We start from the raw sequence: 25,979 nt of genomic DNA, 5'->3' as shown, positions 1-25,979 counted from the left end.
GCCAAGGTCATGGGAGTGGCTCTATTTAATGAATTAATGAATGAGGTTGAATAGGAACATAGCAAGTTTAGATTGGGAGTAATCTTCAATTTCAAGACCTATCTTCATGGTGATGTGGCACCATATAATTCGTTCTCTAACTTAGGGGGAGAAGGAGTAATAGTGGTTTGGAGAAGTGAAAGACTGAATTATGAGGCAATGAGAAGAATCTGGATAAGAGTAAAAGGGCTTAACTAAGGCAATAGGAAGAGTACTGCAGCACCTTGTATCTATCAGAGTCCTTAACACATGGTGTTTGTTTTCATGCTTTTCTCACAATACCTATGGCTCTCAACTAGAAAGAACCACCCCCCTTGAGACATGGGATGTAGCAGAATACTCTTTTTTGATAATTTTTCAAGTTCTACATGCTCACCTCCCAAGACTGAGATGTCTTCTCCTGAAAGGTGAACATTACGGTCACGGTGAGACACCCTTCCCAAAAAAAGTACAGACTATATTTTAGAAAGTAACAGAACAATACAGTTGGGTAGGGTAGGATATATCAGATTAAGAAGACCTTGAACGTCAGACGAGTTTGAACTTGATATGCGGGCCACAGAGAAGTCCTAGCTCTGGAGCCAAGGATAAAAACAGAGTCTCTGTAAGATCTGACTGGAGACAGGATACAGGATATATTGAATAGTGGAGAAACTGAAGCTAAGGAGGCAGGCTGATAAGCAGTTTGAACGGATAAAAGAAACATTTCAAATACATGAGGAAGGTTTGGGGAATAACTGCATTTAGGAGTCCAAGGTAACCTTAAGATTTTGAGACGGGATGACTGGGGAGATGAAGACAGGCTACCATTTAGTATAGAGGAGGGAGGTTCACTTGGGGAAAAAGCAAGGTTTACTTTTAGATAGGAGGAATTCTAGCTAGTAAAAAGCTATCCAAGGAGAACTGTCCAGCAGCCATTTGAAGACAGTGTGTTTATCTTATAGCAAAGTCCTCAAAATAACTGAAACCATGAGAATGAGAGAATGTAGCTAAAATAAGGATTGCATCTCAAGGGACGCCCACCATTAGGATAGAACACATAAGGAAGACAGCACTAGTTGAACAGATTTAAAACAATTTAAAAATCAAAGTCAAAACCACAAAATACTTCCTGGAGGAGGTAGCCAAGAGGACCAATTATAATAAAGAGACAAAAGGGATAAGAACCAAAAGCTTTATCACCTTAAGTTTCTATATTTAGCCTACTTATACCATATGAAGAGATTAGGAAAGAACATCCCCCAAATCACTATATGTATGTATTGTCAACAATATATCATACATTTTATCATGGACAACAATTTTTAGGCTAAATATCATTAGTCCACATTACTCAAGTCTTCTGGACCTAAATCATGTAGGGTGGACATTTCAAGGCTGATAGCCATGGTTAACCCTGTTGTCCCTGAAAGCCTTTGGGGAATTCTATGTTTGGTGCAATTGTGGTCCAGGATAACATACTACCATGTTAGTAAACAAAAAAAAGTAGTAAAATTAAATCATTAAAAAAAGCATTTTGTAGTAACAATACTACTCATAATAGCACATATTAACAAAGCTTTTAATAGTGTTTATAAAGGTTAAATCACCATTGCCAATGGGGCATACCACATAAAAAACAGACACAAGAAGATACAAGTGCACAGAAAGGCAAAGTAGGTGTAAGAACTTGACATACTGCCTTTCCTGACATTTGTGGGGCCTAATTCTCAAACCCACCAGTGTGAGGAACAGAAGTTCAGTATCTGGCTCTGAAAAAAAGAGGACAAAAGCTAGTCTTCTACAAAGATTTGGCTCTGGATTGAGCTCAATCAAGACACAGATGTGCAAAACAACGCTAAATATCAAATGTTCATTTCTGAGTGGTTCTAGTCACTCTCTGGTACTCCCCATCTCCCGTTTTTTCTTCATCTTTCTCTGGTTACAACAGTTTAGACTCTATAGGAAATTATAAAGAAAATAAAAACCACCCCTTAATCCCATTCACAGAAATGAAAACTACTATCTCCTTATAGACTTTTCCCAAGAATATTAACTTTTCCATAAAAATAGCAGTCTCACTTTAGCCAAAACACAAACTCTCACCTTAGCCTGTTTTGTTTTCCCCCCAACTTAACACATCACAGACAACTTCCTTTGCCAATACAGATTGATATCATGCTTTCTAATGGCTGTATTAGTGTATGATTGGCTGCAATACAATTAATACCTCTAGTGAAGGAATATGTGGGTGCTATCAATTTTTCCTATCCTAAGCAATGCTGAAAAAAAATCTTACATACCCATCTCTTTGGGCTTGTCTGATTTACTAGAAGGATAAATTCCTAGAAGTAGAATTCTTAGGTCAAAAGATATGGAAGAGAAAAAGGAAAAAAAAAAAAAAAAAAAAGATGTCCACACCTCTAAGAGTTGACAATACAGCATGGCTTTATGGATTCAACACAGAACGCGGGGGCGGGGGGGGGGGGGGGTTGTCTAGAGACGGCAATCTAACAGCAATGCTAAATAAACTCCTGAGCAGAACACTCAAGGATGTACACTTACTCCAAACTCATCCACTATACACATTAAATATGTGCAGTTTCTGTCTAGCAATTATACCTCAAGAAAAATGTTTTAAAAAAAAAATCACCAAAACAAGATATAAGAAGTACATGTTATTATATTGCCTCTACAATTTGAAACATAAAATAATAACCCATCATGTTCTCTTGCAGATATGATTATTCTGCATCTGGAAAATGACATTTCTAAAATATTTCCTAAAGTCAAATTTTAAATTAACAACTTTGTGGAAAAAAAAAAAAACACCACTGAATTATATACTTTAAAAAGGTAGATAGGTAGATTTTGGGGCTCCTGGGTGGCTCAGTCGGTTAAGCATCTGCCTTTGGCTCAGGTCATGATCTCACAGTTCGTGAATTCAAGCCCTGCGTCAGGCTCTGTGCTGACACCTCAGAGCCTAGAGCCTGCTTTAGATTCTGTGTCCCCCTCTCTCTGCCCCTCCCCAACTTGTGCTCTGTCTCTCAAAAATAAATAAATATTAAAAAAAATTTTTTTAAGGTAGATTTCATGGTACATGAATTTTAATCTAAGTCTACAATTTGATACAGTAAAAGTAAATGACATCATAGGGAATTTCTCTAGGGTAAGGTAAAGCAGGAATGAGTAATAATAAAGAAAAAGAACAAAAGAAAAAAAAACAAAACTATTTCCTAAAACAAACAGAAGAAAGAGATCCTTTAGTACTGAAAGAAAGAAAGAAAGAAAGAAAGAAAGAAAGAAAGAAAGAAAGAAAGAAAGAAAGAAAGAAAATCACCAAAGATCCAATTGAGAATAATTTTACAGGTAGAATGACAACTACATGCCAAAACAACCTTATCTAAGCCCGAACTTGAATATCACATAAATTACCTTTGGCAATCCAATGTCATCCATGGCATTCAACCACTGAATCACATTATCAGTGTGTCTAAAGTGCAGGCCAGTTGCCTAGAACAAACAAGAGACAAGTAGGCACTGTTGGCAATGTTGAAGCAAATACTAAATAAAGACTCTTTGCAAGGTCCCCTTATGAGACTTTGCAAGGTCCCCTTACATTTAAGGTCTGTCTGAAGCACTGTGTTAAGATTCTGCTCCCCAAAACCCGAATCTCAGCTCCCCTCACTTAAGAACTACCTGGAGCCAAGCCAGGCTGACTCAGTTGGTAGAGCATACATAGGACTCTTGATCTCAGGGTTGTGAGTTTGACCCCCACATGGGGTGTACAGATTTATTTAAAAAAAATAAAATCTTAAAAAAAAAAATAGAACCATCTAGGGAATCTTCCTGTAGAGTTGAGCCTTACAGAACATGATCTTTGGAGTCCAATTATATTGGATTCGCCTCCCGGCTTGGCCGTCTACTGGTGACACTAGGCAAGTCACTTCACCCTGTTGAGTTTCCCCATCTGTGACACCCACTGTATGTGTTTGGTGTAAACACACAAGGGGAAAATGTACATAAGGCACTCAGTGTGGTGGCTGGCAGAGAGAAAATACTTACAGACTGACATATTAAACATATTAATCAGGGTTTGGATACCACACATACAAATATCCCCCTCTAAACCTCTATGTCTGCTATTTTTCAGCAAGATTCACTCTCCAGACGGGAGGAGGGGCAGGACTATTATTTTTATTGCTATACAGTCTCTACTCTTCTTTAAGTGTCTTCTTGCTCTGTCCCACACGGTACCCCACTCAACAGAGTTGCCTTCAGAAAAGGAAAGTTTCGGGGCGCCTGGGTGGCTCGGTCGGTTAAGCATCCGACTTCGGCTCAGGTCATGATCTCACGGTCCGTGAGTTCGAGCCCCGCGTCGGGCTCTGTGCTGACAGCTCAGAGCCTGGAGCGTGTTTCAGATTCTGTGTCTCCCTCTCTCTCTGCCCCTCCCCTGTTCATGCTCTGTCTCTCTCTGTCTCAAAAATAAATAAACGTTAAAAAAAAAAAAAATTAAAAAAAGAAAAGGAAAGTTTCTCTTTGGGATGTCAATTTTGGTCTGCCTACACTCCTGTCGTCCTTTGAATTTAAACATAAAACATAAAAATCTCTTTTGATTCTGTCTTCATCCTTGGTTCATTCCAGGTTCTGGCCCAATTCCTATCATTGCCCCGCTTCCATCTGCTCTCGGTTTTTCAATCCTCCACCTTTTATGCTCATCCTTTTCCAAAGAGGCGCTCATGGGAAAGCTCCCCCACAACAGATTTGGGTCCTTGTCAACACTCCAACTTAACCAAGCAGTCTTCTTTTTCAGAGCCCTGGGCCACAGGAATCAAACCCTTTCATGTACCTCAATTTCCTGAAATTGGATTGCTTTCCCAATTTACCTTGAACTCCAGGGGGACCTTTTTTCCTAAAGTTGCTATTGCTTTCAGTTTGCCAACAAATCTCAGTGCTTGGTGAAGATTAAAGCAGTAATCCCCCCCCCCCCCCCCCCAGTTACTTCCTCTACTTTTTAAGAAATGAAAAATCCATCAAGGACCATGAAGATTTCTAGGTACACACCATCATAAGAATTATATCAGAAATACAGATAGTCATCTTTTACTACTCCGACTTTGCACCCTTTTCTCCACTCTGCCAGATGCTTTATTTTGTCGGAATAAACACACCTACACATATTTCTCAATAACTCTTACACAGGATAAAGTCCACTAACCTTCTCTCCTAAGTTTATGGAAATTAAAGCACCGAGCGAAGAAGGACTCACCCTGTATCTGGTCTGCTCCCGATCGTAGATTTTCTTCAGGGACACCACTTTGGGAGAGAAGAAGTTTCCTAGTTTGGCAAGGTAGACCCCATTCCTAAGGCCCTCCTCCAGCTCTGTGGTGGGAGGCAGGTCTTCCCCGAGGCATGCTTCCATCCACCTGCACAAAAGGGGAGAGGACATGAGAAGAGAGGGAAGGTCTGAGCTCTTCCTTAAGAGACTTTGAGCCTCATTTCCCTTCTTGTTGGAGGAGTTTAAGTTCAACATAAGTAATACTCCTTTAAGATCCAATTGCACCCACATCTTTGTCCTGACCCAGTCAGATCTCAGAGGCGAGGAAACTGCGAAAAACCCCAAGCATCACGGCCACCTTCTTCTCCATACGGCTCCCCTCTCCCATCACAGCAGAGACACCTGGCTCCTCAGACCCCAACTGCCCAGGAACCTCGGGCTCTAACCCTCAGTCCCTAAGTTATTCCTGCAGAGCTCCTAAGAAAAATCATTTATAACTGAAACCATGAGGTCAACTGTTCAGAAATTTAAATTTATTGATGTTCTTTTCCAGTTTCAGAATCCACAGTGAATTTCTAGGTTCAGATTTTGAGGTTGTTTTGGGGTTACATGAATAGCCAATCATCTCAGCTAAAATAGGGAAGGAAATGCCAATGGAAGCAGTAAAAATTAATTTGTGTTTTTCAGAGGATGGGGGGAGGAGGCTGTCAAGGGGAAAGGAAAAGAAAGTTACATTTCTCCTAGAAGACCTCTCCAGAGATGTCAGGCAGGCCCAAGATAAAATAAAGCACATCTGCATATATTTTCTGCCAACAGAAATGTAGGTAACTAAAAATCATTTAAGGCAATGGTTTTTTTAAACCATTTTTAAGTCACAGAATCCTTTGAATATCTAAGGAAATCCCTCCCCAGAAAAAAATGGAGTCTACCTTGCCATGTACTTAAATTTAATATGTCATTTCAGAGATTTCACAGACTCCAGATTAAAAACCCCTAATTTAAAATTACTCTACTTGGGGCACCTGGGTCCTGAGTTCAAGCCCCGCAATGGTCATAGAGCTTACTTTTATTCATTTGTGTGTGTGTGTGTGTGTGTGTGTGTGTGTGTGTGTAAAATTATTCTACTCAAATTTTACACAGCCAATGTTATCCCCACATTCTTCACCATACTGGTAAAACACTCCCCAGACACTGGCTGTTGCCTGGTCTATTTTACTAGTGTTAAATTGTGAAAAATTTACACTATTTTACTAGTGTTAAATTGTGAAAAATTTACACTATTTTACTAGTGTTAAATTGTGAAAAAAAAAAATATTGAAAGACATAGCCAACTGAAGTAAAAACTACATTTACTGCCAAGCAGGACAACATAAAAATGAAGCATTTATAATGTTCACTGACATACAGAAGTTTAAATTAAAAGCCAAGTAAAATTAGAAGAAACATTTAACTATCCCATATTTTATAGACACACACACATACCCGTGAAAATTTACATGAAAACACTAATATACCAATAGAAAAACAGGCCACATAATATGTACATGTATCTATGTATTTTTATATAATTCTTTGTATTAATAAAATTGTTTCAAGGATACACCACACTTAGATTTATTGTACTTCTGTACATTGTTGCTTTTTAAATAAACTGTTCCTTTTATAATTCAGAATAAGCTTTCTTATATTAATTCTATCTTTCCAAACTGAGATTACTGCTCAGAATTTTTACAAAATGACAAGGAAAAGCAACAATTTCCTTGTTTTTCTCAGGTTCTATAAATAGTCATATGTGCTTAAGTAAATAAATACTGGCTGGGTATAGGAATGGCCGGGGAATTTTGTGATTATTCCCCCTATTCGATGATAATAAGTTTTCACCTCTGGCTTTCCTTTCAGGTAGTAGAACTTAAAGGTCACGGGGTCGGGGGCAGGGGGAACAAATGAGTTTTCCAGAAGAGTTGTCACAGTAACTAAAACTAGATACCCAACTGGTAACCGTTGCAAAACCCAAACTACACCTCCGCAAGAGCCCAAAGACCAGAAGGGCAATGTGGAAAAAGAATGCAGGTCGCCGGTGTGGAAAGCAGCTGTAGCCCAAGGACACATCTCATAGCATCGGCCCTCCGATATTTTACTGCTAAAAAGCTCGTGGCAAACACCTCCTGGCAGCCCCCGCTCTCAGGGGACAGTCGAACTTGCGTTCTCATTAACAGAAACAAATCTAGAACAACGGTAGTCTAAGCCAAAACCAGCCCTTCACCATGTAATGGCCCGAGGAAAAAAGTACTTAATTTTCTCCTCCAAACACAGTAAACACATACAAGACTACGGAGGAAGAGCACAGTGTGTGCTTTTGCCTCGAATCGGAGCCAGTTTCCAAACGTGTTCTGGTTGTCCTCTGAGACGACCACACCAAAATCAGAGTGAAAGGAGGACCACTGCAAGGTCCCCCCCAAGCCTTCACCCTGGCCCCTCCCTGGGGGACAGTCCTGAGTCACAGGAAGGCTCAGAAGTTCTGTGCGGTCAAGGACACGGTGCGCATCACACGATGCCAGGCCGGAAGAGCCGACGGTGAGCTGGTGAAAAGGGGTAAAGGAGGGCAAAACACAGTGCATCTCTCCACCGGCCCCAAACCAACACTGCCCTCCAAGTCACCACACGTGGGGTGGACTCTGCTTCGCGACAGAGTACCACGTGGTTCGTGGCTGAGAATAAAGTAAGTTGAATCAGGACCAAACCGCTTTGAAAAGTTAAGAGCCCGAAGTAGGGTGCTATGTTACTCTGTCATTTTCAATGTCAGCAGAAGTCTAGATTCTACCATGGTCCCAAGAATATACCACAAACTCTCCTGTCTGCCCTCCACAGCCATCTGAGACATTTCCCCCTCTGCCACTAAACCACAGAATCACAAGACAAGAGCCAGGAACTTAAAGCACTTCTAGGGCAAATCCCTTTGCGTTTTTTTTTTTTTAATATAATAATACATATCTATTAGAAAAGTTATTAGACATTTCTTAATATTTTATGAATATTTTCCATGTTATTATATAATTGCCGAAGACGAAGTTACATAAAAATTCTACCAAGTGCTTAATTGGTCACCTATGTTGAACACTTAGTCACTTCCAAATATTTTCAACTATTAAATAATCCTCCAAGGAACATGTTTGTACACAAGTTCTGTATTTACAATTAATTCCTAAGGAAAGAACTTTAGAGGTATAACTCCAGGGGCTCCTGGGTGGCTCAGTCGGTTAAGCAGCCGACTTCGGCTCAGGTCACGATCTCGCGGTCCGTGAGTTTGAGCCCCGCGTCGGACTCTGTGCTGACAGCTCAGAGCCTGGAGCCTGTTTCAGATTCTGTGTCTCCCTCTCTCTGACCCTCCCCTGTTCATGCTCTCTCTCTGTCTCAAAAACAAATAAATATTTTAAAAAAAAATTAAAAAAAAAAAAAGTATAACTCCAAAATAAAAAATTATAAACATTAAAGAAACATTTTTTTATTGTCCAAAAGCTTACCCAAAGGCTATACATATTTGCACAAGCCCCTCATTTTACAAGTTAGAGTAAGGCCTACCCAAGGTCACCTGCTAGCTAGCAGCAAAGGCAGAATAACCAGACCCTGATTCCTAGCTAAGAATCCTCCTTCAGTAAATGACTGCTTTTACCACGTCACTGCAAGAGCCTAACAGGGCTGAGCTCCATAGGACAGTCTAAACACGGCAAAGTCAGATAACCCTCCCAGGAAAAAGGCTGGTATCTCTCCACCTTCTGTCCACTAAATAGGGTTTTAAGTATTTCAGTTTAACTCTAAACCCACCACTGATTCTCAACTCAGATAGAGTTTTCTTATAAAACATAAGCATTTAATTTGGCTTTATAAGTACATTTTATTTTTTTTTAAGATTTTATTTTTAAGTAATCTCTACACCTAATGTGGGGCTCAAACTTAAAACCCTGAGATCGGGGCGCCTGGGTGGCGCAGTCGGTTAAGCGTCCGACTTCAGCCAGGTCACGATCTCGCGGTCCGTGAGTTCGAGCCCCGCATCAGGCTCTCGGCTGATGGCTCAGAGCCTGGAGCCTGTTTCCGATTCTGTGTCTCCCTCTCTCTCTGCCCCTCCCCCGTTCATGCTCTGTCTCTCTCTGTCCCAAAAATAAATAAACGTTGAAAAAAAAAAAAATTAAAAAAAACCCCTGAGATCAAGTCACATGTTCTACCGACTGAGCCAGCCCAGTGCCCTTTGTTTTAAAAAATTTTTTTAAATAATCTACATATAGATCCCTTACACTGCACACAAAAACCAACTCAAAATGGGTCAAAGATTGAAACCTAAGACCTGAAACCATAAACTCCTAGAAGAAAATATTGGATCTAAGCTCCTTGACATCAGTCTTGGCAATGATTTTTTTTGGATTTGACACCAAAAGCAAAGGCATCAAAAGCAAAAATAAACAAAAGTGGGACTACACCAAACTAAAAGCTTCTGCAGAGGCAAAGGAAACCATCAACAAAATGAAAAGACAACCTATGAAACTGAAGAAAGTAACTGATAGAAGGTTAACATCCGGGGGCGCCTGGGTGGCTCAGTTGGTTAAGTGACCGGCTCTTGGTTTTGGCTCAGGTCATGATCTCACAGTTTTGTGAGTTCAAGCCCAGCATCAGGCTCTGCAGTGGCGACGTGGAGCCTGCTTGGGAGTCTCTCTCCCCTCTCTCTGCCCCTCCCTGCTGCTTGCATGCTCTCTCTTTCTCTCTCAAAATAAATAAACATTTTTTTAAAGGTCAATATCCAAAACATATAAAGAATTCAAGGGTGCCTGGGTGGCTTGGTCGGTTAGGCATCCAACTTCGGCTCAGGTCATGATCTCATGGTTTGTGAGTTCAAGCCCTGTGTCAGGCTCTGTGCTGACAGCTCGGAGCCTGGAGCCTGCTTCAGATTCTGTGTCTCCCTCTCTCTCTGCCCCTCCCCCGCTCTGTCTCTCTGTCTCTCTGTCAAAAATAAACATTAAAAAAAATTTTTTTTAATTAAAAAAAAAGACAGTTAAACGTCTATAAGGCTGGCACAAAAAGAGACACATAGACCAATGGAATAGAATAGAAACCCCAGAACTAGACCCACAAACGTATGGCCAACTCATCTTTGACAAAGCAGGAAAGAACATCCAATGGAAAAAAGACAGCCTCTTTAACAAATGGTGCTGGGAGAACTGGACAGCAACATGCAGAAGGTTGAAACTAGACCACTTTCTCACACCATTCACAAAAATAAACTCAAAATGGATAAAGGACCTGAATGTGAGACAGGAAACCATCAAAACCCTAGAGGAGAAAGCAGGAAAAGACCTCTCTGACCTCAGCCATAGCAATCTCTTACTCGACACATCCCCAAAGGCAAGGGAATTAAAAGCAAAAGTGAATTACTGGGACCTTATGAAGACAAAAAGCTTCTGCACAGCAAAGGAAACAACCAACAAAACTAAAAGGCAACCAACGGAATGGGAAAAGATATTTGCAAATGACATATCGGACAAAGGGCTAGTATCCAAAATCTATAAAGAGCTCACCAAACTCCACACCCGAAAAACAAATAACCCAGTGAAGAAATGGGCAGAAAACATGAATAGACACTTCTCTAAAGAAGACATCCGGATGGCCAACAGGCACATGAAAAGATGTTCAGCGTCACTCCTTATCAGGGAAATACAAATCAAAACCACACTCAGGTATCACCTCACGCCAGTCAGAGTGGCCAAAATGAACAAATCAGGAGACTATAGATGCTGGAGAGGAGGTGGAGAAACGGGAACCCTCTTGCACTGTTGGTGGGAATGCAAATTGGTGCAGCCGCTCTGGAAAGCAGTGTGGAGGTTCCTCAGAAAATTAAAAATAGACCTACCCTATGACCTAGCAATAGCACTGCTAGGAATTTATCCAAGGAATACAGGAGTACTGATGCATAGGGGCACTTGTACCCCAATGTTCATAGCAGCACTCTCAACAATAGCCAAATTATGGAAAGAGCCTAAATGTCCATCAACTGATGAATGGATAAAGAAATTGTGGTTTATATACACAATGGAGTACTACGTGGCAATGAGAAAAAATGAAATATGGCCTTTTGTAGCAACGTGGATGGAACTGGAGAGTGTGATGCTAAGTGAAATAAGCCATACAGAGAAAGACAGATACCATATGGTTTCACTCTCATGTGGATCCTGAGAAACTTAACAGGAACCCATGGGGGAGAGGGAGGAAAAAAGAAAAAAAAAAAAAAAAAAAAAAAAAGAGGTTAGAGTGGGAGAGAGCCAAAGCATAAGAGACTGTTAAAAACTGAGAACAAACTGAGGGTTGATGGGGGGTGGGAGGGTGGGTGATGGGTATTGAGGAGGGCACCTTTTGGGATGAGCACTGGGTGTTGTATGGAAACCAATTTGACAATAAATTTCATATAATAAAAAATAAATAAATAAATAAAATAAACGTCTATAAGGCAACAAAGTATTTTCTTAAAGAAAAGATAAACTGGAGGAAAAATCTGCAACACATAACAAGGAATTAATAACCTCCTATAATCTTTACAAGGAATTAATAATCTATAATATTTACATGCATATGTACATTTTTTTTGCATATGTACATTTTAAATGCTTAAAATAAATAACAAATATTTCCCCCAGAGAAATGGACTAGAAACACAAACAGGCAACTCATAAGAGAATGTAAATGTGGGAAGGCCAGCTGGTGCAGCCACTCTGGAAAACAGTATGGAGGTTCCTCAAAAAGCTAAAAATGGAACTACCCTACGACCCAGCAATTGCACTACTAGGCATTTACCCATGGGATACAGGTGTGCTGTTTTGAAGGGACACATGCACCACCATGTTTATAGCAGCGCTATCGACAATAGCCAAAGTATGGAAAGAGCCCAAATGTTCATCGGTGGATGAAAGGATAAAGAAAATGTGGTGTGTGTATATACACACACACACACACACACACACACACACAAACGGAGTATTACTCGGCAATCAAAAAGAATGAAATCTTGCCATTTGCAACTACATGGATGGAACTGGAGGGTATTATGCTAAGCGAAATTAATCAGAGAAAGACAAAAATCATATGACTTCACTCATATGAGGACTTTACGAGACAAAACAGATGAACATAAGGGAAGGGGAAAAAAATAATATAAAAACAGGGAGGGGGACAAAACAGAAGAGATTCATAAATATGGAGAACAAACTGAGGGTTACTGGAGGGGTTGTGGGAGGGGGGATGGGCTAAATGGGTCAGGGGCACTAAGGAATTTATTCCTGAAATCATTGTTGCACTATATGCTAACTAATTTGGATGTAAATTTTAAAAAAATAAAAATAAAATTAAAAAAAAAGAATGCAAATGGCCAGTAATTATAGGAAAAATTCTTAATCTCACTACCAATCAAAGTAACAATAATGCCGTATTCGGCTATCAGACTGGCAAAGATAAAAAGGGACAATAGCAACTTATCATCCAATACATGGGGAAACCCCACATTCTTGCACTGTTCCAGAAGGAAATCTGGCAACGTGTACCATCATTAGTAAACTTTGAGAAACTTCCATAAAAGGCAAAGGGTTGCTTCACTTTAAGATATGACTCGGTGACCTGTGGCGCGGATGGCTAAGTGAAAGAGGCTGCCAGCCGATGAGGCTGGGACACAAGACCAGAATGATAAATTCATGCCGGAAACATGTTCAGCTTGAAACAAGAACGGGACATCAGGTGGTGACATCCTACAGGCAGTGGAAAGTCTGAAAGTCTCAGGACAGAGGCCCAGCTGGAGACCCCAGTGTGAAGAGGGGCACCACGGGAGTGGAAGAGCTCACCAGAGAATCAGACGTTGAGCAAAATAAAATATGGTCAAGGGACGCCTGCCCGGATGGCTCAGTCAGAGGAGCATGTGACTCTTTTTTTTTTTTTTTTTTTTAATTTTTTTTTTTTTTCCCAACGTTTATTTATTTTTGGGACAGAGAGAGACAGAGCATGAATGGGGGAGGGGCAGAGAGAGAGGGAGACACAGAATCGGAAACAGGCTCCAGGCTCTGAGCCGTCAGCCCAGAGCCCGACGCGGGGCTGGAACTCACGGACCGCGAGATCGTGACCTGGCTGAAGTCGGACGCTTAACCGACTGCGCCACCCAGGCGCCCCGCATGTGACTCTTAATCTCAAGGTCATGAGTTCGAGTTCCGTGTTGGGAGTAGAGATTACTTAACTAAGTAAATAACTTAAAAAATAAATAAATGATCAAGACTGTGCCTCAGAGAACACCAACACTGTTACAAAGAGAGAACAGTCACTATGGTAAAATGAGAACCGTGGCAGAATCACATGATGGCAAGCAAGGAAGGACAACTTGTCAGGAAGCTGCAGAGGTGAACGGCAGAGAAAAGGACGCGGCAAACAAGGAAGCAGGCCCCATCCTCACGGGGGAACCTCAGTGGAGTGGTGGAGCATGAAGAGATTACACTAGGAAAGTAAGTAGAAGTGGGGAACTAGAAACAGCCAAAGTAGACTTCTTTTTCGGGAAGTTGAAGAAGTAAGGGAAATCGGAGGAGTGGAGAAAGGGTAGATCTGAGGTGGTGGCACCTCTCTCTGTTGATGACTCACGAAGAGGCAGTTATTTGCAGGCCGCAAGAAAGGAACAAGTGCACAGGGGACTAAAGATACAAGAAATAAAGAAGCAAGGCTCTGAACAGTACAGGGGGCAGCTCGTTATAGACAGGAACATACCCACTTCTTCCGTGAGAAATGAAGGAAGGAAATAAGAATGAGCAAGAATGACTAGTAATCTAACTAACCTCTCTGAGCTTCAGGTTCCTGTCTGCAAAATCACCTAGTCTCCTAAGACCGTTCTGAAGATCAAATGAGAGAATGCATACAAGCAACAGACTCTAAGTAACGGTAGCCGTGTATCTGTGTTACAAGTACATGCACGAATTAGCTAGATTGCAGAAATAAACCTGCTTCTAGAGTCGGACACCTAGTAACCTGCCTAATACCTGCCTACCTTGTCCTATGATAGCACTGTCACAGGAACCTCATACTTGGCCCTACCCATTCCACCCCTGCAGCAAGACAAAGAAATCACTATTCAGAGAATTCTTAGTGTGGTAAGCCCTAAAACAAGCCCAGACCTAGAGCATATGGAGGCAAGAATCAGGGTGGGACTCAGAATTAGGGGTCTGTGAGGAGGAAACGAGTTGAACAAGTTCTGCAGAGCACGTGACTTCAGCGGTTTCCCAGCTCTGTGCAATACAGAAGGGGAACAGACCAATGCCGGAACTGACGCTCCACACCATTGAGATTCAGTTCCTCCAGGAGCCGCTCCTCCGCTCCTCCGGTTACCACACCCAGCGTGCAGAGCAGATGCTCCCTCATGCCAGGGTTACTCGCGGCTGAAAACCTCCCAAGCTGGGCAGTCTTTCCTTGCAATTAGGATTCTACTAAGACCCTAACTTATCTAAGCACCATCCAGGCACTGGAAATACCTAGTAATTATAATACAGTGTGGCAGGAACAAGTCTTGAGAGAAACTAATGTATTTGATAAAGAACTCACCACCTGAAGAGGAAGGGAATTAGGGCTAGTTTCCAGAGAAAATGACATTTAGGTCTTGAAGGACTGGGGGGTGGGGGCGTGGGGTAGTGTTTAGGTGGGGAGAACAAGTCATAGGCCAAGGGAAGAGAATACACAAACCTTCTGAAGGATCTGAAACAGGAATGAAATGATCAGATAGAACTTGACAGATCACTCTAAGCAGTAGGGTGAGGAGGAGGAATGGGTAAGGATACACAGTCCTAAGAAGTACTGGCAGTAATCCAGGCAAGAAAGATTTATAAAGGCTTGTTTCCCAAGCCATGCAAGCACGTGAGAAACCTTGATAGTATCTGCTTTAAAAGAAACTTCTGAGTATAAATTAAGCCAATCTGAATAGCTATAGGAATGAATGAGAAACAGAAAAGAAACTTTCCTCTTCTCCTCCTCCTCCTTCTCTTATTCATTTATTTAGAGAGTGAATGAGTGCACAAGCAGGGGAAGGGGGGGGGAGGGGATGGGAGAATTCCAAGCAGACTTTGCACTCAGAGCACAGAGCCAGACTCAGGGCTCAAACCCATGAACTGTGAGATCATGACCTGAGCTGGTATCAAGAGTCAGATGCTTAACTGACTGAGCTACCCAGGAGGCCATTCTTCTTCAGTAATAACTTATCTAACCTAAACATCTCTGAGCAAATAATTTTAGTCTTTGCTAAATTGGATAAGTTATGTAAAGTCTACTTGCCAAAATTAAACGTCTAACTGTTATATTTCAAGAGTCCCCATTCTTACTGGGGTGATGGAAACTACACTATGGTAACAGTTGCACCATTCGATAAAGTTACTAAAACTCATTAAGTTGTACACTAAAAAATGGGAGACCTTTATGGCATGTAAATTATTACTTCAAAGAAGTTTTTCTAAAAAGTCCCTGCACTAACAGGATTAACTGCTGACTCCCAGACCACATCGTCAGATGCAGAGCCTGGCGAAACACTACCATGTTTGATCTACCCATCCATCTCTAGCACGTATCACAAAGCGTGAAACACCTTTTAACCTTAAATGAAAACAAAATCTTCAAACTGAGTCCGATGATACTAAGTCTCACCAGCTGCAGCCTAGTCATTGCCGGCCGTGAGCAGAACTTGGGGAAAGACACAGGTGAGAGTCCTCTAGGAGGCGGAAGACCGGTACCCATTTCCGTGCAAATGCGAGGCTCTGAGCCAGCCATGTCAGCCTACTGCCGCAGCTGCTAGAGCCCCCTAGAGCCCCGGAGACCAAGGAGAGCCTGTAGAGCAAGTACTAGGTCTGAAACTTAATTTTCAGACCTAGTACTTAGTGAGAACATGTCAGGAGGACGGGTTAACTGTCTTAATCATTAAGGACATAATCCTTGCCCTCTGAGGCTCACAGTATGTTAGGGAAGAGAAAAGTATAAGGCATTTATAACATATTATAAAGACAGGGGTGGGGAGGGACAGGTAGAAACACAAGAGAGGAGTACCTGACTCAGACCTAGGGTAAGGGCGGTGGGTGCTTCCTGGAGGAGGTGGATGCTACCTGAATTTACTTTCTTTTCTTTTCTTTTTTTTTATTTTTTTATTTTAGAGAGAAAGATCAACTGTGGGGGTTGGGGGAGGGCGAGGAAGGTGTGGGGAAGAGGGAAGGAGAGAGAGCAGGAGAGAGAGGGAATGAATATATCCCAAGCAGGCTCCACACACAGTGGAACCCAAGACAGGGTTCCATCCCACAACTGTGAGATCATGACTTGAGCCAAAATCAAGAGCTGGGCACTCAACCGACTGAGCCACCCAGGGGCCCCTGAATTTACTCATAGATAGGCAATATATATACATAGGTCAAAATTCAAAAAGTATAAAAAGATACCCATTTAAAAGGAAGAAAATTTTGGGGCGCCTGGGTGGCGCAGTCGGTTAAGCGTCCGACTTCAGCCGGGTCACGATCTCGCGGTCCATGAGTTCGAGCCCTGCGTCAGGCTCTGGGCTGATGGCTCAGAGCCTGGAGCCTGTTTCCGATTCTGTGTCCCCCTCTCTCTCTGCCCCTCCCCCATTCATGCTCTGTCTCTCTCTGTCCCAAAAATAAATAAACGCTGAAAAAAAAAAAGGAAAAAAAAAAAAAAGGAAGAAAATTTCATGAAATGGACAAGAGTGTCATATGCCACAGAGATTAAGAGAAGTACTGAAAATTTTCTAATGGACATAACAATTAGGTCATCAGTCATTCCAGCAAGAGAAATCTGGTAGGGGAAAGAAGGGTACACAAACCACACCCACACAAGTTAGGATAAAGAAGTGGGTACGGAGAGTAAAGACAAGTTCTTCCTGAAGGAACAAAAGAAGGGATAATACAATAACCAGAGGAGGGTCTAGTATTAAGGGAATAGATATGGAATGGGTGAGGATGTTTATGTGCTACAGAGAAAAGAATCAACAGGAAAAAGTTTAAGTTATAGTTAAGAAAACAATCCTGGAAAGGGTGCCCGGGTGGCTCAGTCGGTTAGGCGAATGACTTCAGCTCAGGTCATGATCCCACACTTGTGAGTTTGAGCCCCGCGTCGGGCTCTGTGCTGACAGCTCAGAGTCTGGAGCCTGCTTCAGATTCTGTGTCTTCCTCTGTCTCTGCCCCTCCCCGCCCTCAAAAATAAATAAACATTAAAAAGAAAAGAAAAGAAAAGAAAAGAAAAGAAAAGAAAAGAAAAGAAAAGAAAAGAAAAGAAAAGAAAAGAAAAGAAAAGAAAAGAAAAGAAAACAATCCTGGAATATGAACCCTAGAAGACAAAAAGGAATATGATCCAGACCACATATAGAAGATGGGAGTCTTAGGAAGAAAGATATTTCTCCCATTGCTACAGGGAAGGTCAAGCTGCCATGTTAAATAAGATGGGATAAATTTGTTAGGGCCAGAGAAATTGAGAGAGTTGGTAAAGAGAGGTCATCAAGCTGTAATATGGGAAGCTAAGGATGGAGACGACTACTAAGAATAAAGATTTGGTAAGAGCTTTTTGACTGGCCTTCCCCATCTGACAATTCAAATGTTACTTTCAAAAGTCACCTCCTCCATGCACTCTTCCATGATCTACCCTTGGAAATAATCTCTCCTTCCTCCAAACTTCCTCTAAACTTTCCACTGGCACTTTGTACCTCTTTACCTCTTAATATAGTTATTTAAGTACATAAGGGTGGAATCCTTTTCTGATTTACCTTTCAAGTACAGTGCTCAAAAAATAACTGCTGAATAACAAACTGTTCTTTCCCTCTTGCTTAAGGACCATAGCACTGGTCTCAATTATAACCAAGTAATAATAAAAAAAAATCATCCTAAGCTCTCATCCCACAATGCTGAAATTCTCTTAACCACCCCAATCCCACACTCCACACAGCTTTGCACCAATTTAACTGAATATTACTGAGCAGCTACTTTGTGGAAAAGCACTGTGGAAGGAGTGCTCCTGGGTACCAAAAAGTAGAAAAAGGCAGTCTCATCTCTAAAGGAACACAAAAAATGTGTATATTTCTGCTTTCCCTTCTTGCCTATCTGATTTCAGCTTATCTTGCAAAGCTCAGCCATAAGTAATCTTTCCCTCATCTAAACTCTCACACATTTAACTGCATCGTTTCATTGGCAATCTTATATTGTCTTGCGACATTAGTTAAACCTACCAACCTTTGATGTTAGGTAACTTTTTTTTTTTTTTTTTCAAATGGTGATGCCCTATCTGTCCAATTAATCTGTAACGCCCCTATGGACAGGACTGGGTTAATAAGCATTTGCCATTTGCCATCTTCTCCAGTTCTATATTTAGAGAGTCCTGCACAATGAGGAACCACAAATGCTTTCTACCTGTTTTATTTTATTGGAAGTGCTTTTCCCAATTGGTTTAGCCATGCCAAGGGAAAAAAAAAAAAATTGAGCAATAGAATGTTATCACTTACAATAAAAATACCTTTGGGGCACCCGGGTGGCTCAGTAGGTTAAGCATCTGACTTCAGCTCAGGTCATGATCTCATGATTTGTGAGTTCAAGCCCCACATCAGGCTCTGTGCTGACAGCTCGGAGCCTGGAGACTGCTTCAGATTCTGTGTCTCCCTCTCTGCCCCTCCCCTGCTCAAACACACCCTCTCTCTTTCTCTCTCAAAAATAAATAAACATTAAAAAAAAAAAAAAAAAACCTTTGAATAACACAGGAGATGAAAATAAAAATTGTTTGAAGTAACTCGAGAAAGTACTTAGGTTAGAACATAATCTTCCATCAACTGTTACATAGTCTATGCTTGAAAATCTTCTGCAACATGGATTTTTCCAAAGCAGATTTTTTATTTTTTTGAAATTTCTTATTGCTATAAAGTTCTTCCTCAAATTAAGCAGATTTCCATTGCCTGGTTCTGTTCCTCCGGTACCACACATGATAAATTGAACCCCTCTTCCATATTTCAGATCTTTTAAGAATAATAGGCAAAGTGTTAACAGTTGAATGAATTCCTATACTGGGTGAAAGACTGCACTTCTGAGAGTCTATGTTTCTACAGCCCCCCTAAATCTTGTCTCCATATTCAATACTCTCAGTCCTTTCAAGGATTTCTCATACATCATAATTTATAAACCTTTTACCATCCTGGTCAAGCTGATTCAACATGCACGAGTCCTTGAACAATAACCATGTCTCAACCAATGCACCAACACCCATTGATGGGGTTCCTCACTCTCTAAGGATTCTGATCTATCAGCAATGCCTGCTGTGGGTGTGAAAGAATCCCATCACACAACTATCACCCTTGCTCTAGACTATCAAGGTCCCTCTTAAGGTATGGCCTCCAGAACTGAAGATGAACTTGTTAGCCTCTGATGAGTACAGAGGACAAAGGGACATATACCACATTTCTATTAATGAACTGGTAAACAACACAGATTTGTTTCATTGTGTTCTTTTTTCCTACTAATGCTATTGCCATAAATGCTGCTACTCTATCCTGTACCTAAACACTCCATTTTTGAACCCCAATGTAGGATGTCACATTTATTACTATTAAATCTCATTAGATTCAGGGTATTTTGAATGCAGAACTTGTCATGAAGTGTATTAACCATCCCTCCAGCAACAAGTCAAACTCAAATTTAATCAATACACATCACTGATAAGCCCCAAGAAAAATGTGTTATCTGTAACATGCCCTAGAGAGCTTTCTTTGAACTTAAAACCTAGCAGCTCCTTTTATCATTGAGAGAAAATTCATATAACATAAATTCACCACTTTTAACCATTTTAAAGTATGCAATTCAGTGTTTTTTTAGTATACTCAAAATGTTGTGCAACCAGCATGACTATTTAATTCCAGAAGATTTTCACCACCCAAAGAGAAAGCTTGTGCCCATTAAGCAGTTACTCCTCATCTAGCAGCTCTTTTTGAATATGGTTTATTCAACTGGCTACAAATCTTAATTACCTTACAATCTAGTCCACATTTGTCAAACCTGTCACTAATGTATCACAAGACACACTTGCAAATGCCTTACTGAAATCTAGACATTACTGTGTTTCTCTGATTCAACAATCTGGTGACGCTGTCGTCAAAGAGGAAATGATCTTAATGTGACAGAGCTTGTCTCAGAAAGCCCTGGTTGACTCCTAAGCATCACTTGTTTCCTAAGCGCTCATCTACTTGACAATATGCTAGGAATTCTGCCCCAGACTAATTTGTTAGACTAGAATTTATGATTATCTTCTTTTCCTTTTTAATAATTAGTACATTTGCCCTCCTCTACTTTTTTAAGTTTATTTATTTTGAGAGAGAGAGAAAGCTCAAATGCACACGCACACATGCACTCACGAGGGCAGGGCAGAGAGAGAGAGAATCCCAAGCAGGCCCTGTAATGTTTGCACAGGGCCCAACATGGGGCTTGAACCCACGAACCATGAGATCACGACCTGAACCAAAACCAATAATCAGGTGCTCCATCAACTGAGCCACCCCAGGTGCCCCACCCTCCTCCACTTTTAAAAACCACACTCCAGTTCTGCACAATGCCTTAAAGATCACTGATGACAGTTTAGCAATTATACCTACCCAGCTGGTACAGTAATGGCTTCAATTTAAGCTCTCTAAGCTGAGAACATTAGAACTCAAAGAACAGAAAGAAACTACAGATGAAACCTATAACAGTTGAGAACTAACCAGGAACATGTTCCAAATTGTCACTTGAAATAGTCCCTCAAATCATTATTCTGACACAAAAACAGTGCTTCCCAAACCAGTGTACTCTGGAACACTAGTTCTAAGCAAGAAAGTCTATGAGAAGAGTCTGAGAGGAAACGAGGGGTGAGAAATCCTGCTTACACTCTCTTCTCCCTTTGAGATTCGGAACTTACAACCCACGATAAAAGGCCTATAGAACCCACCAGTCAAATCTAGTCAGCCACAGTTTCCAAATCCCAAACTGTATTCTCCTTTAACACAAAGAATAAACTGCGTTACTTTGGCAAGCTGATTCATCTCATCACAGTACGTATGCCAAAACTGTTAATCCAAAACCTGTTTTCTCAATGCCAACTTCATTACACACTGATTAGTCGTTTTTTATGGCACAATACAACCTGCTTCAAAGTACTCTGGAAAATTCTAGCCAGTTTCTCTAAAACGGTATTTTTATGTTTCAAAAATCTCAACAGTTGGAAGAGCCTGGGTGGCTCCTTCGGTTAAGCATCCGACTTCGGCTCAGGTCATGGTCTCCCAGTTCATGAGTTCGAGCCCCACATCGGGCTCTCTACTGTCGTCAGCACAGAGCCTACACTGGATCCTCTGTCTCCTCTCTCTGCTCCTCACCCACCTGCGCTGTCTCTCAAAAAATAAACATTTTTTTAAAATCTCAAAAAATTTTAGGGGTGCCTGGGTGGCGCAGTCGGTTAAGCGTCCGACTTCAGCCAGGTCACGATCTCGCGGTCCGCGAGTTCGAGCCCCGCGTCAGGCTCTGGGCTGATGGCTCAGAGCCTGGAGCCTGTTTCCGATTCTGTGTCTCCCTCTCTCTCTGCCCCTCCCCCGTTCATGCTCTGTCTCTCTCTGTCCCAAAAATAAATAAACGTTGAAAAAAAAATTTTTTTTAATCTCAAAAAATTTTAAAATAAATAAATAAGTCTCAACAGCTGAACCTGCCTTGTTCTGAAAAAAAATTAAGATCTCAATTCAAAGACTAGACAGCAAGGCAAACTACACAGAACATCTCATCAGAGAGTCATTGTTGATGCTCAATATGTATTATCCAAACATCTAGAGAAAATAAGTAAATAAAGCAGGATCTCTACTTTAATCCTCATACCAAAAAAATTCAAAATGGATCAAGGAGTTACATGTTAAAACTCTTTACATCCTAAAAATACTAGAAGAAAACACAGAGGAATGTTTTTGTATGGTATTGGTATAAATGACTCTAAAAAGGACATAAAGCCTAAAATCTAAAAATAAAAAAAAATTATAAAATCAAACATGTTTCAAAATTCTAAATTGTTAAAAATAATAATAAAATGAAATTCTAAATTATTTTAAAAACCTTAAAGTCAAACTTAAAGGACAAACTGGATTCTTTTCAGCACATGTGGCATCCAAAGCATCAATCCCCTCAATATATAAACAGCTCTTACAAATCAGTAAGAAAAAACTAAACAGAAAAATGAGCAAAGGATTCTACCAAAACAGTTGGCAGAAAAGGAAATACAAATGGCTCTTAAACAAAGATCCTGAGGAAACCTGGCTGCCTCTGTCAGTAGAGCATGCAACTCTTGATCTCAGGGTAGTAAGTTCAAGTCCTACACTGGGTGTGGAGCTTACTTAAAAAAATAAACTTAAAAAAAGTTAAATTAACAAAAAAGATGTTCAGCTTCACTCAGAATTAGATAATCTGAAAATGAAACTACAATGAAATACCATTTTCACCTATGAAATTCTCAAATATTAAAAAAACTATAATACTGCAGGTTGATGAAATTATGGGTAAAGCAGCCCTCTTATATATTACGGATGGTACAACTTCCAGACCAAATTGACAATATTTATCAAAATTGGGGCACCTGAGTGGCTAAGTCGGTTAAGCATCCAACTTCAGCTTAGGTCAAGATCTCACAGTCTGTGAGTTCGAGCCCTCCGTCAGACTCCATGCTGTCAGCTCAGAGCCTGGAACCTGCTTTAGATTCTGTGTCTCCCTCTCTCTCTACCCCTCACTGGCTCACATTCTGTCTGTCTCTCAAAACTAAATTTTTTTTTAAATTAAAAAAAAAAAAAAAGTACACATTCCCTTTGACTTAGAAATCCCACTTTAAGAAATTTATCCTACAATACCCCCAAGTGTGAGATGACATACATACAAAGTTGCTAACTACAACACTATAATAGCAAAAGCTGGGGTAAAATATGCACTGGTAGTTTCAATCTATACACTGAAAAAGTATGCAACTGTGAAGACAAAAATGAGGTACTCTGATGTATTCATGTGAAGTTATGAGATGGAAAGCAGAATATGACAAGGAAATAAGTGACTAGGATTTATATGCATTGAATAATGAAAGACACATATTCATAACTGTGGTTCCAACTGGGGAAAAACGGAATGGCTGGGACACAGACTTTTTTTTTTCACTATATATCCTAGCATAGCCTCTAAGTATCATGTTCGTGTATTATCGATTTTTTTTAATGATTAAGAATAAAATTTTAATTAAAAAAACTAAAATCTGCCTAAGAATATTTTTGTGGGACTTCTCAAGTTTTTAAAGGAAATCCCCAAAGTCAAACCACTGCTGGGCACCACCTTTTCAATCAATGATTAAGAAGCATTGTCCAAACTAATGACATAACAGTATGCCTTCAGAGCAGAAAAACATTTTGTTACAATAGTCCTGGCAAGTAGTAACTTTTGTTTCCTTTTAGCTTATCTAGAAGTCATCTGATATGTGTTATTTGTAATGAAATGATCTGCTCTACTGTAAGGCTTTTTGTATTTAAATCTTTTTATATCATTTTTCTATCTTCAATAATCACAGGTTTTTTCCTCCTTCTTTTCAATTTTTCCTCTTCTAATTTTGTCTCATTCCCTCCTTCGTACTTTAGTTCCTTCTGCTTCAGTTTGTAGGAACACTAACCCTATTCAAGAAAATATCTTGGGGCTCCTAGGTGGCTCAGTCGGTTGAGTGTCGACTTTTGGTTTCAGCTCGGGTCATGATCTTACGGTTCGTGGATTTGAGCTCCACGCTGGGCTCTGTGCTGACTGCATGAAGCCTGCTTGGGATTCTCTATCTCCTTCTCTCTCTGCCCCTCCCCAACCAAGCCTCCCTCCCCCTGTCAAAAATAAATAATTTTTAAAATATATACCTTGTTTTTTATGTTGCAGATTAATAATCCCTAGAAACAGGTGGATAATTTCTACCTTATGGATAATACCTATCACAATAATAGTTACTTCCCTTCTACTATAAAAGTCTCACAATTTTTCCTAAAGCCAGAGTCCTCTTAGTTCCCAAACATCTGCCCCAACAGAAGCCAAGCCCTGGGCTGGCAGCTGCCTCTCCAATGCTCCTTCTGCTTTTCGTTATGATTTCCAATGAGTCAACAGGAAGGTATTCTGAGTAAAGAAGAAATAGAGGCCTTTAGACAGGACTTTCCTCCACCCACAACACCAAAAAATACAGTTCTTGCCAAACGATCCGAGGCAATTTCCAATCCAATTTGCCACTCCTGTCTGCATGAGGTCATTATGTAAAAAACAAGCAACTGGGAAGAAGACAGGCCTTTCTAGGCGGAATCACAAGCAAATCCCAGGTTATGAACATGAAAGCCAAACCAGAACTCTCTGGCCTCCCCAAAGTCACCGTATTCAACTACATCACCTCTGCTGCAACTGCTCCCCCTTCCAAGGACATCATCTTACCGAGCGGGAGTTAGGTCAAAAAAAGTTAAACATACACATTTATCACAGATACCTATAAAAATCACTTAGCTAAGATTTTACGTTTGCTATATTTAAGATTTTACTTTAAGTAATCTCTGCACCCACCGTGGGGCTCCAACCCACGACCCCAAATTCAAGAGTTGCACGCTCCACCGACTGAGCCAGCCAGGCACCCCTATGTTTACTACATTTCTTATTAGCATGAATAAATCTTTCACCAATCAACAAACATTTAACAGCTACTTATGTACGTCCATCACTATCTTTAGCTCTTCAGTAAATAAAACAAGTATAAAACAAAGTAAAAAAAATAAAAGAGTCCAACACTAGTTAGATACAAAGCTATGGGACGAATCAGAGAACGGTCCTCACACAGTCAGAGTGGCAGGCAAAAGACTCTGCAGTAAGTGGGCAGGCTTGCCCATCAGACAGGTAGGCAATTAACACCTGTGGGAACCGGCTGACTTAATGGTGGACTTCAATGTCGCCCCTTCTGTGCCTATAGAGGTCAGCAGCACTAGTGTCGAGTTGGGCTTGAACCCCACAGACAGTTACGAGGCCAGCAGACAAGCGATACTAATTCATTTTTTCCCCTCTTCAAAATAAAAATAATGCCCATCTCGCAGTAATGTTGTGTGTAAAGTACTTAATTACAGGCAGTTACTGCCGCTGTCATTATTTTTAGAAGCAGTGGTACCGCAGCAGCAGACTTGCCAGGTCTGGGCACTTGCCAGAACTGAAATCCGGCTCTGCCACTCACTAGACGGGCAAGTCAGCCTCTCCAAGCTTTGCTTTCTTTTCTGTTAAATGCAGGTAAGAATAAGCACCTCTTTAAGAAGAGCTAATCACACGAATCAGCTAATCAGCTAATGCATACTAAGTGCTTAGCACAGCGCCTCGCATATAAGTGCTCAATACATGGTATTGATAATGACGGTGAAGAGGCAGAGGAACACGACGATCTCGGGGCAGACAGAACAATGTTCTTCATCTTTTTTTTTTAATGTCTATTTACTTATTTTGAGAGAAGAGAGACAAAGCTCGAACAGGGGAGGGGCAGAGAGAGGCAGAGAATCCCAAGCAGGCACTGCACTGTCAGTGCAGAGTCCGACGTGGGGCTCGACCAAAGGAGCCACAAAATTGTGACC

The 25,979-nt window shown here is 40.9% G+C and overlaps 1 protein-coding gene across 1 annotated transcript in view; it reads right to left on the bottom strand.

Moving 5' to 3' along the window:
* IQGAP1 (IQ motif containing GTPase activating protein 1) overlaps window positions 1-25,979 on the bottom strand; it is a 105,178-nt gene that overhangs the window by 67,180 nt on the left and 12,019 nt on the right. Inside the window, exons 3-4 of the mRNA XM_045452271.1 lie at window positions 5,288-5,444; window positions 3,454-3,531 (exon numbers count right to left, since the gene is read on the bottom strand). Coding sequence (XP_045308227.1) covers window positions 3,454-3,531; window positions 5,288-5,444 — 235 coding nt within the window. The remainder of the gene's footprint in view (window positions 1-3,453; window positions 3,532-5,287; window positions 5,445-25,979) is intronic.

The sequence above is a fragment of the Leopardus geoffroyi genome, chromosome B3 (assembly GCF_018350155.1).
Source record: "Leopardus geoffroyi isolate Oge1 chromosome B3, O.geoffroyi_Oge1_pat1.0, whole genome shotgun sequence".
Classification (NCBI taxonomy): domain Eukaryota; kingdom Metazoa; phylum Chordata; class Mammalia; order Carnivora; family Felidae; genus Leopardus; species Leopardus geoffroyi.
Note: the sequence above shows the minus strand (reverse complement) of the source record. Positions and strands in the feature narration are given on the sequence as shown.